The following is a 15336-nucleotide window of genomic DNA, read 5'->3' on the forward strand; positions in this document are numbered from 1 at the left end:
GAGCTCGCCCAAATCCCCTGCACCAATCCAGAACAGGGCTCATTTACACGCACGGTGCTTTTAACGAAGCAGAAAGCAGGCTGCTGCACAGGACAGGAACGATGAGAGGCCGTTTCTCGTTTGGGAGATCCGCAGCACCTCAGGGTACATCGCTGCCCTTTTAAAAGCGCCACAATTTATGAAGCTCCTGGGTAATGCAAGCATTTACACACAAACACTTCCTTTCTATCAACCGCAGCCCTTTAGCATCGAGCCCCTGCCACCAGCCAGAGCTGAGCAGCCATGCTGTGAACCCAGCAGCCCACTGCCCTGGGCTCCTGCTGCCCGCTACACACAGCCATCCTATGCCCAGAGCAGGCTGCCCAAGGCTCCATCCAACCTGGCTCAGCCCACCTGTAGGAATGAGGTGTGCACAGCTTCCTGGGCAGCCTCTCCCTTTCTTCTCAATGAGGATGGAGAAATATGTCATCCTTAGATCCAACCTAAACCCCCTGCTGATGACCAGAGCCAAGTCAACCCCAGTTGAAGAAGGACCCTGGGCCAGACGCCGAGGAGCACATCAAAACTCTTCAAAAAGCTGTATTTTTGTAAAGACACGAGTCATTCTTCCCCTGACAGCAGTGGCCAGCTCCTCATCCACTCCCAAGGGTTACAACTGCACTCCAGAACACTGCACCACTGTGAAATGGCAGTATTGAGTTCTTGGGCTTAAAACTGATGAAAAACTGACCTCGGGTTCTGGTCACTCTGCAGCATTTCTCTCTTCAGATCATTTTCAGATTCCACTTGGCTTAAGTCACCGCCTTTAATAGTTAAGCCCTCTTTACTCCCTGCCTTTCCCACTCCCAATGGAGCTATGCCTATTGCTTCTGAGCATTATTTGAAACAGTGCCTAAACATACGTACACGAAAATAGCCTGGAAATATTCCAAAGGCTACAATTAATTCATAAATATCACTTATTTTATAGCACTTCATTATATACTGTATGAAAAGAATAGATCAGCTGGAACTTCCAGTGCAATTGGACACATACTTAGGCATTATTATGTTTAATCAGCCACGTATCACAGCATTTCTGAGCAACACAGACTCCTGCAGACCTTCAAGACCGATCCAATGCTGACCAACAGCATCAGAACTCTCTCCTTTCCATTCTACCTCTCACCACTGCTCTTGCTGGGCCCACAGACCTCCTCTGCTGGGCAAGGAACATCACTGGATCCTGCACACCCTGCTTAAGTCCCTTGATTTACTCACACACCTAAACGTAGACCCCAAAAATCACCTGCCATTCAGGCTGGAAAAAACTTAGCTTCTGCTCCTAAGAGCACCAGCAGCAGTGAAGCACTCCAAGCAAGCTGCTAGCACTGCCCACCCTGATTCTAACGTATTTTTGGTCTCAGCAAGACAGCATCAAGTTTTATAATCCTAATAAGAAAGGCAAAAAGTAACTTCAACATTTATGATCAGATAAGAACCCCTACTAAGTTCTCTCCTACAATTAGAGCAACCCACACCACCTTCTTCTGAAAGTCATCCTAAAGAGAGATTAAAGCACCAAGATTCCAAGTTAACAAAGCTGTTCAAGACACGGAAGCTGGAAATGCTGCTGGGAAGTGACACCCATGTCTTAGCTGCAAGTGGAAATCTTAAAAGCACATTTGTGTATAGCACAGCTTCCTCTCATGATACCTGAGCAACACTTCCGAGCCTCAAAGCACCTCAGTGGGATGCCAGCCCAAACTTTATTCACTGATTATTAATGGATTACTCAGACTTTGAATCAACAGTGTGGTCTGCCATAATTCCTTCCACTACAAGCTTTAATTATAAAAAAGATATCCTAATTTGATCTCGGGAAGTAAAGTAGCTTTCTAGATCCATCCACACTAGAGCAGTGGCATCAGAAAGCACCCACATCCTGCAGGATCCTGGGAGCGGGGTGATCTCAGTTCCACGTGTGAGGAGCCAACAATCACCTGCTAAGGTGAACAGTGAGCACTGACACTCCTCCTCTTGCAGCACAAGGGCTGCACAGCTGTGCCAAACTTAAAAACACTAAGAGAAACTAACTACGGAAAGATGTGAACCTGAAGAAGGCCATATGCAAATAAAACTGGAGCCCAAAAAAGAAACTTCAGGGCGCCGTAGCTCTGCTCTGCCACAGCACACAAACAAGAGCACAGATTCCAGCTCCTTCTTGCGCAACCCGAAGCTGCAGAGCCGGAAGTCGGAGCGCGGCCTGGGCTGAGAATGCAGGGTTTTGCTGAACTTCCTCCCACAAAGAACATTTGAAAAAATAACAAACACAGAAGACAGTAAAAGCGTGACTTTCATATAAACCATGGTTCTGATTGCCCAGAGCAGCAGATCAGCTCGCTGATATATGGAAGGGTGAAATACTTGCCAAACAAAACTCTTCCAGTTTCCAACCTAGATTTCTAGCTGCTTTGATTTGTTTAATTGTTTAATAGCTGTAACTTGAACTACAGCCACACTAAAGATTTTGGTCAGACCAGACGCAAGCTCTGCCTTCAGGAATGTGCCATGTCCAAATAACCACGGCCAATCACACGTGAAACAAGTTTCAATGTAAATGCAAGAGCATTTACAGTGGAGCGTGACTGCCGGTCAGTGAGCACCAGGCAGAGCTGCTCTTCTGAGGGCAGGCACCAGGGGAGACCCAGACTTCTGGAGAAACCCTGTTATAGTCCACAGATGAAGAAATTCCACCGGGACCTAAACAAACCTGAGCAGAGCCACAGAAGCTCCTTCTGCCCAATGGAGACATCCCACAGGTGCTGGCAGGCAGGAGATGCTGCTTTGTGGGGGTGATGCCCAGAACACCGCATTGTTGCCTCCTCCTTCCAGAAGGCTGAGATGCGTGGGCCAAAATTCCCATTTCCACGGCTCAGTGCTTTAAACATCACTTAGCATGGAAACACAGCAAACAAATCATAGGACCATCACCCACGTGGAGCTCAGACAGCTTCATAAAAACAGAACGGCACAGCCCATAACCTCCCTCATCCTTTAAATTGAAAAGAAAAAGTTAACCTTCCACTACACACAGGTAAACAAACACCCGTAGCCTAGTTACAATGTTTTTTGGAACAACTACATAGCTAAAGCAATTAGAAATGGCATATGCTGTAACAAGAAGTATTTTTAAGATGTTGTTTAACAATCTAAGGTTCCTTCCATAATAAGCTGGCAGAATTCGGGTACTCATTACTCATCTCATAGTAAACATTTTACCACACAAGAGATCTATCGGTGTGATAGAAGTTACTTTTAGAAAACTGGCCCTATTCTTAAAAAAACAACCAATTAGTAGCGTATGCACAGCAACTGAAGGCTGAAAATAAAATACAGTGAAAGCTGCAGCTTCTCTTAAGGAACTAAGAAGCAAGATTCTCTAACTTAAAGGAATTCCTATTAAAAAAAGGTCTAAATAATAAGCAGCTTTCATACATTCGTCAAGGCCAAATGGGATCTCCTTCTCCAAAACATCTTCATATAATCACATGAAATGGCTGTTCAGCACAAGGCAGAGTGCTCACACTTCTCATTAGAGCTGCAAGAGCTCAGAGTACACATCCATCCACCACCACACACCTTCAGAACAAGCAATGAGTATCCTGAGTTGGCTCATACACAAAAATATCCAATACGGGCTCCTTCTCAGTGTTGCAAGGACGATGACTAACAAAAGATGGATAAATTCCACAGCTCTGCTGCCTTTTGGAGAGATCTCTTCCTTTCAGCTAAACGAGGCTACTGGCAGCCTTTACAGGACCACAGAAACGCTGTCACCTCCAGCAGCCCAGGCAGCAGAACCGTGACCAGCAGCACTAGCCACAAGGCTCCAAGCAGCTGTGTAGGAGTTATATAGTTGGAACAGTTGGAAGCAAAACAAGGCACCTAAGTGAGCAGAGCAGCAGGAGCGGTCCCACCACCACCCAGATCTAGGTGCTACTGTCAGCTGTTCAGAGACAAGCAGGTTGAAGCAGCAGGGCTGTGCTTACACGTTCAACTCGTTAGGCGACTCTGGGAGCATCCTACTCACTGCTGGGGGTTTTATGGGTTGCTGCACAGCAAACAGAAATAAAGATAGCCAACAGCCTTCTAACATTAGCTTGTCACAGCCATTTCAGCCAGCCATGCTAAAGACGAGACCCTCAGTAATCGCTGCTGGTGAGGAGGAGGGGGTTTGATAAAGCACTGTTTTCTTCCCTGTTGTGAACGAATCCTGCCCACCTAGCTGTCAGCATGTAGATTTTATTGCAGTCAGAGCTACATTTTGAGGAAGCAAGTATAAGAAGGTAACCTCCATTTCCTTCTTTTGTTCTTGACATTAAAAATAATAGTTAGCAAATTTAATTTCCTTATCTGTTATTCACATCAGCTTGCATACTGCCTACTTGCACAGAATATCTGGGCACAGAATGCATACTCAAGTGTCCTGCTGTGCAACTCCCTTCCCCCAAGCTTTGTCAAATTATCGTTTTCCAAATTAATAATTACTTCTTGATGGCACAGAAGACTCCTCCAGGCAATCCTTCAAGCAGCCCCACATCGAATAGGGAAAGACCAAGAGAGAATCAGATCCAAAGATGCGATCCACTGAATTCATACGTAATGATTTCTTTCAGAAGAATCCAAAAATCCTCAAACCAATGGACTCTGCACTCATCCCCATGTACTTTTACCATTCTGACAGGTTCTATTCTAAGAACAGAGACATTCATTCAAAACTCTTCAGCAGCTCATCTCATAGTCCTCGCGGTGCAAGAAAATGAAGAAAAAAACCAAAGTTTCTTATAACCATCCCATAAAGAACCTGTCAAGAAAAAGCAAGCAGGAGATCCCAAAACGTTGGCCAAATGACAAAGTTCTGAATGTTCACAGTCTGCATCTGCCATTTGAAAAGAAAACCTGAGAACCAAGAAATTGGAGATCTGAGGAAAGCTGTGCATTGCCACAGTGAGAAGAATGTCCAAACCATTTAGGGCGAGTATTAACAAATATCACTTGGAGCTCCTTTCTGTTAGACTATTCGTAAATGCACAGATGAAGATGACACACAGGGGCTCTGAGTTGTTTTGCCATGCTGCTGGGCACCCTGCTCTGTGTCCCTCTGCTCAGGTAAGGGTTGGACCAGGAGGACCCAGAGGTCCCTTCCCACCTCAACCACCCACAATCCTGCAATAGTGCACAGAGCTGCACACCCCTGGTTACTAATCCAATCGTTACTTTCCTGCTCCAGTCGACACATACATCTATTACTTTAAAACATCCTCCTGACGTTTAGAGCTGGCAACTTCACAATCTGCAGAAGCATTGCTTTCCACTACAAAAGGAAACAAACGCTGCTCACACGCATGGACACTGAAACATTCTTCCCAAAAAGCACAGGAAGAAACAGCTTTTTTTTTTTTTTTTTTTTTACCAGTACTGCCTCAGATAAACAGCATGGGATGCACATGCTAAACAAAATCCCAGAACAAGCCCTAACACCAACTGAAAGGAGCAGAGATTACTTCAACTGCTTGGTTGGAGCTTCACCCACTTGCATTTTCTTACCCTGGCGCTCAGAGTCCACCAAGGGGAAAAAACATTTTATTGTACATGAATCCTCAAGCAATAAGAAATGACAGAGCACGAATTACGATCTCCTCATTCAGGGCTGGTTTGTCAGACACAGCACTGACAGAGAAGTGTTCTTACCACATCTAGGACTAAAGGCAAACCATAACTCCTGCATCGGGATGTCTTATTGAAATGACAGTGTTATTTTTAAGTAGTAATAACGTAGAAGTGATGAGACACATTCTGAGCACCTAATTGTCCTGTAGCACCAACACCGCCCGGAACGCTTATCAATCCATCAGACTTCAGATTAGAACTGAACAGATAGAGCACACCTTTGAAAACAATATCTGAACCAGAACCCGAGAAGATCAAAAGCCATCTGTTCTTCTCACAGTCTCAGATTCAACAGCTAAAACAAAACACAACTGTGCAACGTGCTGCAGAAGCCTGCACACAACCACACTCGCTCACACAGCAGACTGCTGTCAGCCCTGCGGCAGCGCAGGCTACAAGCATAAACTACCTGCTCACTTCTGCTTACAAGGAATCTCTTTTGCAAAGGACAATCTTGTCACGCCCCACCACCTCCCAACTCTCTCCCTCCCATCTCCCCCTCCTGCCAACTCTTCTCGCTGTGAGTCTTCACCAGGATTTCAAGACGGCAGAAGGTTCCAACATACAAGCAGCCTCTCCAGGAATCAACAGGACTATTGCATCGAAGTCGTATTAAAAGTTGCCGTGCTCACAAATGCAAGGTGGAGTCAGAGCCAGAAAAAACCCACGTTGTTACATAACGCTCTGTAAGCATCATCTGGTGCTCAGCAGCTATCCAAGAGATTTATACCTTGGTACAAAAACTGTTAAAGAAAAGAAGCCACAACAGCTGAAGAACCACAAGTCCTCCTAAACTCGGATGTTCAGTCCATAAGGGATCATGGCAAATAGCACAGCATTCCTTCCCAGCACAGATGAGAAGACCTTTGTGGGCCTTACTCAAGGTTGTTGGAGTACTTCATTTTTTTTTTTTTTAAATCATTAAGCTCTATGTTTTGAGGGATTTTTCTGTGTGTGTTTTTTGTTTTTTTAAAGTTAAACAGTTGTGGAGTTTGTTTGCTTTTTTAAAGTTCCTTTTCCTAAGGTTCAATTGTTTCTTTTCAAACTCACCCCTTAAACATAACGGAACTTTGAACCATATTTAATGGCTCGGCTAAAGCAACTAATGAGCATTACGTAAGATGTCTCTCTGCATAGAACAATCTGTTCCCAAAGTTACCAAAAATAGCAATTCTCTAAACACTGCTGTGATGCAATATTTAACCAGTTGCTGCATTAGCAGCTTAATTCATCCACCTATTAAAAAGTCCATCTTCAAACACTATCACAGTCACAAACATCAACACAAACATATCACAACGCAAGCTTACCTAGGCTGGTAGGTTTTATCAGCTCATCCAACAAGTCGTAAAAAGGTAACTTCTGAAGTTTGATGTCGGGATGGACAGGGTGGAGCGCAGATGTGAGGTGGGGGAGTTCCAGTTCATGTTTAGGTCCCAGAAGCGAAACGGGGAGCAATGGTGACGTGGCGGGGTGGCCATCGTAACTGAGCTGTGGAATGGTAGATGGAGACAAAGCTGCTGGCATGGAGCTTGAGTGTACGCTGGAGAGAGATAAGTCTGCAGGTGTCATGATTTTCTGGGGGAACCTTCGCCTATAGAGTTCTTTGATTTTCATTTGTACAGCAGGACTGCAGCCAGCCTTTAACAAATGCAGTGCTTTCGTGAGAAGTTCGTGTTTCCGTCCGTGCTTGTTCCTCCCTGCGTAGCCCAGAAGTACTTGCAGCTCAGAAACTCTAAGGCTCATAACCATTTGCTTGAAAGAAACAAAACAAAAAATTAGTATTCAAGTTTCATCATCTCAAGCACTAACATTAGAATGTAGCTTAATCTTGTTAAGCAGAACATTCTTGAAGGCACACGACCGTTGCTATTCTTCCATTACTGAACTGAAATATAATGAGAACAGGACAAGATAGGTGCATCTACTTAGAGAGTCTGTAACGAGCAATTTTTAAAGGGATTTCCACTTGCCACAGGCAATTCAGGATAGCAACACTGGGGAAAAACTGAGACAAGGACAGTTCATCAGTACAAGAAATAACACTGGGATGCATAACTATTTTCTAATCAGTGTTCTGCTAACATCTATAACGTTAACAATTCTAGAGGAATAGCAGCTAGAGGAACCAGAAGTCACGCACTGCCAATATCCAAGTCCCCACTACTTGCACTTGAAAGCTGTGTCAGCACTTAACTCCAGGGCCCTACTTCACTTTTAAGTCCCTCTCTCACTTTCGCCATGCAGCTTAACTATTCCATGCAGGTTCAAAGGAAAGGAGAGAAATGACTGATGCTTAAAGAAATAGAAAGAGGTAATTATAATTCGAGTTGCCCAACCCCACATGATCATTACTGAGTTAAAGGAAACTCCTTGGGCTTCAATTTCCTCACTTATCCTCAATCTGTTCTCTCATCAGAGCTGCACGTTCTGTTTTGGTTCACGGAGCCCTTCTATTCAATTGCAGCTTTATTTAAGCAGTTTTTCACTGGCCCCCCAATAGTTAATGGATCAAACCAGTAGGACTTGTAAACCGTTTCACTTCCCCAGGAACCGAGAAACACACTATGCAAAGCAGAGCAACCAGCAATCCCCTGTGCACACCAAGTGCTTCCCCATGTCAATCAGCAGCCAGAGAGCCAACTCACAAGTCTGCATCCTATTTCAGAACTTCTTTCAGTGCTTGTCAGTGGCTTACTCACCATAACACAGCCCATGACACAAACTGAAATTATATTCCTGCAGAATTCTGCATTTGCAAGAATTTCATGAAAGCAAAATGCCTAAAACCCACCGCTACCACCAGCTAGTTGGATCTTCCATAGGAAGAACAGGGGTGTCTTGGCAGAACAAGGCATTTCAGTTACACTCTGAGGCACTGACAGCTGAAAGGAAAGCGAAACAAACAGATCTGAAACACGCAAAAGAACACTGTAATGCTCAACAAACATTTCTCCAACAGAATGAGGAGTTACAGCTGAAGGGCTCTGCCTGTGACCATCACCATTTATAAACACCACTTCCTCAGCAGCGGTCTCAGTGTCACTCTGTTCTTGTACTGCTAGAAACTCGCAGGCCCAGCTTGCAAAAAAATGCAGAGGAATAAGAAATAATTGAGCTAAATGAGAAACTCCTGCTAAATTTTGGATGCTGTCCATCTCTCAACTTATGGAGAAGTTTGAAATAAGCACACAGACAGCAGGGCCCATCGTGCAGCCAGACTCTTGAACCAAAACAAATAAAATTCCTCATGTTTTCCCCACCCTGAAACATTCCTTAAAAAGAAGAATCACGAAAAACACTGTTTGCAATATTAAGAGCACTAGCAGATGCACCGACTGGAAATAGCCAATGAAGAAATGGCACTAGCAGTTTGTAGCAGAGAGCTGCCCCTACTTCTGGCTGTTTATCAATATAAAGTGCTTGTTCAGTTCTTCCTAATGCAGAAACAAGTAGAAGGTAAAAATATAAACAAAAATCGAGGTTGGTTCAAGTTAAACGCAGATATCAAAGACTGAAGACTAGTTTGCAAACTGCAATTACAGGTAACCTGGTGTTACAGCCTAGACTACAGGTAAATGTACATTCCTCCCAACTTCACACCAGTGCACAGAAGCGGGTGCTTTAATTTAGCTGCTCACCCGCTGTGGAACTGCGGTGCGAGGCAGCAATGTGGCCACAAGCTGGTTCCATGCATGGTGAACCCTGCTATCAAACCAATGGGGTGCTCTGATGCTACTGTGCATTTTGGTACCTGTCATACTAAGGTAACAACTAAAGTCCAAGGAGGGAGGACAGCAGAAAAATTGTTCCAAGTGTGAAAGCCAGCTCTACATAACCACAACTTATCTCAATGTTGACTTGCTGTAGCCCTCGATAGAGCTCCGAAGGTAACTCTAATCTATAAACACCCATCTGACATTTCCTGCTCAACAGCACAACACCAGCACGTGCTCCTGCACGGAAGCTGTGAGTCACGAGGGCTGCCTGCCTGGCAGCATGCACTCCGCCACCCATGCGCCCTCCCCCAGGCCTTGGCTGCCACTTCCCTGCCTCTCCACAGGTCACCCAACTGCATATGTCAGGCAGGCAGCCCGCAGAAGCGCTGCATGAAGCCACTGCTTTCCCACCTCCCAGCTGCTTGTTTCCAAATCTGGGCCACGGCACTGGCAGCCAGATGGCAGGCACGCAGCCATTCGATCCTGCTCCCACTGTACCACTGCTGCTGGCTGAGGATACAGGGATGTATCCTTCCCACACCTACTTCAGGTAACCAGTACGGTCTGAAAAAAAAATAATCAACAGCTTAAGGATGCTGAAGCAATCCATGGGCATCGCCCTAAGGCACCCACTGACTTCCTTCCTGCATCTACTTATTAGAAAGGACGTTCTACCTACAGCTCTGTTTCAAGAGCTGCTGCATATTTAAAGGTTGTACCTACATATCAGATACAAAAACTGTTCAAGTTACCCATCCAAAACATCTGGACATGTCTCAGGCTAACAGGAACACTTTTCTCTTTTCAAAACCCAAGACATCCACCGTAGGGCTACAAAACACAAAACAACAAGCGTGCTCAGTGCACAATGCAGTGTCAGTGTGTGCCCCGCAGCTCCTGACCAGTCCAACGCCTCCATCAGCAAACAGGCCACTTTGGAGAAGTGCACCTACGACACAAAATTTTTGTTTCACAACGCTATTGAGGCAGAATAGCCACTTTCCCAGGAACCTTAACTTCTAGGGAACAAATGCGTACAGAGCCATCAACATTAAGTGCCCTTTACTGCTACTTCTGTTCGAAAGAAAACAGCAGAGAGAAGTCTTTATAGAATCTTCACTTTCTGCTCCCTCCTCTGCTTCTTTGGGGGAAGGATTTCCCTGGAAGGAAAGACACCTTGACCTGGGAGGTAAAAGCGAGCATCAGTAAGCTAGTTTTTTTGTCTTTCTTTTAACTAAACTAACAGGAAAGCATCAACAGGGAAGCACAGCAGACAGTACTGAAAACTAGTGACAAACAGCAGTCAGAAGATGCTGCTTACAAAGCAGGGCCCAACCACCCTCAGCAGCAGCACGAGGAACCCCAACAAGCAGATAATGCCTTCTACAGAGGGTTACTGCTCCAATAATCAGCCCCAGCATCAATCTGGAGAATTTAACAAGTTATTTCCGGATGCCTGCGATAACTTGAAGCTGTGAACAAGCTCCAAAACACATCCAAGAGATCTGCCAGGACAACAGGCAGCATTTGGCTGGGTACCATACCACACGGCGTGCCTAGAGCTATGCAACAGGTCCTCCTCAGCTCCCTAAACATCAACATGAACGCTGAAGGGGGGAAAAAAGGAAAATTGAACACCTCACCCTAGTCTGACGATGAGAGAAGTAAAAGAAGAAACAAGATTCCGATTCTTTTTCCCCGAATAAAAGCAACTAGGAAGCATTAGATTAGTATGGAAATGGTCTTGGAATTAATCTCAGTATGCCTCCGACATCCAGCTGTAAAAATAGAGGAGAGTTCCTGCATGCTACAAGCGGCCTGGTTAACCCGATATAAATCTCGTCTTGAGAAGAAAGAGCTACACAAGCCCTCCGCACAGACTGAGCTCTTGGGCTTCCACACACCTACGATTTGTGAAAGTGACAGATCATAAAAGATGGGAATACTTTTACCTCTATGAAGGCACATTCCTGGGTCCTAAATTCTATGTGCAAGACTTACAGGAGGAAACTAAAAGGGCTCAACTGTATAAAATGAAACCAGCCTACCGAAAACCTACAGGAGGGAGTGAAACAGCCAATTCATGGGAGCTGAGGCCTCCACGACAGGCTGTAACTTCCTGCATTTGTCTAATGCAACCAAAATACTAAAGGGTTGAAGTCACAGTAATTCAAAAGGGAAGGGAGGCAAAAGCACAGAAGAACGGTCATAAATATGCAACACACTGCAACCTTTAAGGAGGCAATTGGTTTTCATAATGAGAAACTCAGCTGTCTCCCAGTGTGATACATACAATGTTTAGGCAAGCAAGGCAGCTCTAAAAGAATAGGTACAAACCAATGGCAGGTACAATGTTATTTGCCTTTCGCTGCACGCACAAGGAGATTGGGTTTCTCTGGCTTACAAGATACTCTATGTTTGACCAGTTTATCCGTGCTGATAAAGAACATTTCACAGCCATATGACCAGAACTACACGTTCACCTCCCTGGCATTAAAAATGGTTCTGATCCACAAAAAAATGCATCAAAATGACATCGGCTACAAACACCAGAAGCAGCCTGGGTTAACCTACTGTTAGCATCTCTGCAGCTGTGGGCTTAAGGTCAGACTCCGCATTCATGATTTTCACTAGCTCCCATGCTAGCAAAGAAAGCACACGGCCAAGCTGAAGTCACCCTGTGTTTCTTATTTCAGTGTGCTGACAAACAATGTGCTTCCTTGCTACTAATGCTACGGCTGAGCATCTTCAACACAAACATTCCAGCCCTTGAAAGAACCCACCTCAGCTGCAAGCACCTTCCAAGAGCAGGAACCCTCTCTGGCACTGAAAAGCGTGGAACTTTGCTCTGCAAGAGCTTCTGAGAGACTTTCAAGGTGAGGCTGGATCAGCCCTGGGGCAACCTGATCGAGCTGTGAATGTTCCTGTTCACTGTGGGAGAGTTGGACTAGATGGCCTTCAGAGATCCCTTCCAACTCTGAGGTTTCTATGATTCTATGACTCTGGCCAGGAGGTCCTGCAATTTGCTGCTGTCCTCACGTGACAGCTGAGTATGCCCAAACCACTCAGCTCTGCCCCAAACTCCACAAAAGCAGCAGTGCAAAGAACCCCATTAGAATCACCCAGGTTGGAAGGATGCTCCACGTGGCCAAGCCCAACCACCAACTCGCCCCACTGAGTGCCGTCCCCAAGTGTCACATCTGCACATCTCCCAAAAGCCTACAGGGTGAGGACTCCACCAGTGCCAGGCAGCCCACGTCAGTGCCTGCCCACCTCCCTAGGAGGGAATTCTTCCTGAAATCCAATCTGAACCTCCCTTGGTGCAACCTGAAACCATTTCCTCACATCCTATCGCTTGGCACCTGAGAAAACAGACCAACCACCTCCTCTGCTGTAGCCTCCTGGCTGCCAGTAACAACAAGCAATCCAAGCAGACAATTTTTACTGCAATACTCTCATACTAAAAGTTCTCTTCTGTTTTGTTGTTTGGTGGTTGTTTGTTTGTTTTTTTCCTTTGACTTTGGAGTTTGGGGCTGTTTGTATTTTGCACCAATCTCTCCCGGTGGAGCAAAGGCAGCAACCTGCTGGTGCAGCGAAGCAGAGATCTGCTGAAGAAGAGGCGCAGCCCTCCATCATGTCTGTGCTGGGTTCCATTGCAAGTCACTCACGTTTTTATCTTAATCCATAAGAAAAGTTTTATCGCTCTTGAGAGACGGCACCCAGTAGGTGAGCTATATTAGGACTTCTGCTATTAAATAAGGTTGCTGACAGCACTAATCTTCATTCCAGTTCTTGGAGACTTGAGGGGTTTTTTCAGCCACACTCAGACTTAATTGTCCCCAGCGTATTTATCCTTGCAGAGGGGAATTACTCTTCAGAGCTACGCACTAGCATCATTTTCATGACAAGTAATTGCAGAAATACCAGCTTAGACCATCCCTGGATACAAAACAACGTGCCTCAAGACTAACAGCTTACACCTAGGGCTAAAAAGGAAGACAATTAGTTTCAGCTATTTGGGAGAGGGTCACTGCCAGACAAATTTACTTTTTGTTAACAGTGTTCTTAACTAAAGCCTTTCAGCTGGCAGACAAGAGAGAATTCCTATGCCATACACTTCGGTGGAGCCCGAAGCAAACACAGCTGTCCCAAGAGCTGCTAAACACACCATGTCGCATTACAGTCTCTAGCTGCTTACACCACAAGCCTGCATCACTAAAAATCAAAATATATCTTGTACAGCATTCAGTAAGAGTCTGAAAGATCATCTCACAGTTTCAAAAGGATCAAGACAATACAACTTCTGGAAACCACACTGGGCAATCATTCATTCCTAAGCCCAGCAATCTTCAATTTAAAAAAAAAAAAGTAGACATGCATTTTTAAATTTGCAATTAAAACACAAAAGCAATGGTTACATGAACAATGTGACTGATTCGAGATTTACAGATTGGGAGTCTGCTAAACAAGAGCAGTTAGCCTTCGTTTTTCAGCTGAACACCAGAGATTAAGCTCTGGTTAGTTTCTAAATATCTGAACTATCTGCTTGAAGCACACTAGCTTTGGGAAGTCAATCCAGAAGGGAAGCTGGAGAAGAATGTACCTGGAATTCAATGAATGCACTCACGTTGCAGCAAGGATGGAGAGGCAGCTTCCACAAGCAGCTTAGAGAAGCTCTGAGCAGCAAAGCACAGCAATTCCAGGACTTACATTCTCACTGTCAGTTCTGATGTTTGCTTGCAGCAGTTATTCAAGTCTCTGCTGCATCAACAGATGTTGGTTCCTCACATGCGATAGCTAACTTAAGCATCACTTGATTCAAACAAATTAATGCTATAATACATGCCTGCTTTCCTCCAAGGATTTTTTTTTTTTTTAAAACACAACAACAACTTTTCCATTCCTTTACATTACAAAACTGCAAAGTGCTCTATTCTGCACATGCTGTACATTAGCGCCAAGTACTGACGAGTTAGTTGTCCACTGTAAATAAATGAAGTTTTTCTACTTAGCTCGCTTGATGTAACACTTTGGGATATGAAATTACACAAACAGATGCTCAACACATTCTCCAATAGGCTGCTGTTCTGTTTGGGTCTTTTCTCCTCAGTGCTCATTTTCCTAGGATGCAATACAAGATACAGGCTGAGCCATCACTAACTTATCCTGTCATCCAAAGAAGTCTTAACGATCATATTAAACTTGGGTAGCAATTTGGAAACTATGGAACAGCAGGCGGAAGCCAGTATCTAATTGATCCTCCCTTCCCTTGGAAGTAACCAGTTATGCCCTCAGAGAAAGAAAACTGAGTAACTGGAATCGTCCGTCCACAGCTCTCATTAACGTAAAAAGTAATAAAGAGAACAGCTAAGAAGGCATCTTCTGTTAGACTTCAAAGCAGCCCTCCTCAGGAAGATCCACCTGAAAAACACATTCCCAGGCTTTGTGACCTGCAGGACCCACAGCCACGGGCAGCAGCTGTGAAGCTGTGAGGCAGAGCCACAGCCACACCAGCCCTGCCACTGTGAAGCACACACCAGCATCACCAGTGCCTCACCGGGGCATGGAAGCATTTGGTACTGCTTTCATCTGTAGCCATTGGAGTATAAAAACAACAGACAACAAATCCAACCAGAGGAAAAAGGGGAGAGGGAGGAAGTGCTGGAGGAAAGAAGAATGGAAGGAAGAAGAACAGGAAAATTGAGAGATCAGATAAAACATCACGTATGGGAAACACTTGTGATTTATCATTAGAATATCATGATTGCCAAAAGGGGAAACGGAACCCAAACGAAATAAATCTCCTCACAACAAATACCTATGGAAAACGCTGGCCAAATACCCTATTCCCTCATAATAGGGGTCCACCAAGAATAATGATTTATTACTGCTAACAAGTGTTCTT

At 44.9% G+C, this 15336-nt stretch overlaps 1 protein-coding gene across 2 annotated transcripts in view; it reads right to left on the reverse strand.

Moving 5' to 3' along the window:
- The window catches only part of PIAS1 (protein inhibitor of activated STAT 1), a 51810-nt gene that overhangs the window by 24822 nt on the left and 11652 nt on the right, over positions 1-15336 (reverse strand). For both annotated transcript variants that reach the window (XM_052671869.1, XM_052671868.1), the window contains exon 2: positions 7023-7467. In XM_052671869.1, the coding sequence (XP_052527829.1) occupies positions 7023-7467 (445 nt within the window). The remainder of the gene's footprint in view (positions 1-7022; positions 7468-15336) is intronic.

The sequence above is a fragment of the Tympanuchus pallidicinctus genome, unplaced genomic scaffold (assembly GCF_026119805.1).
Source record: "Tympanuchus pallidicinctus isolate F22 unplaced genomic scaffold, pur_lepc_1.0 scaffold12, whole genome shotgun sequence".
In the NCBI taxonomy this organism is placed as follows: Eukaryota; Metazoa; Chordata; class Aves; order Galliformes; family Phasianidae; genus Tympanuchus; species Tympanuchus pallidicinctus.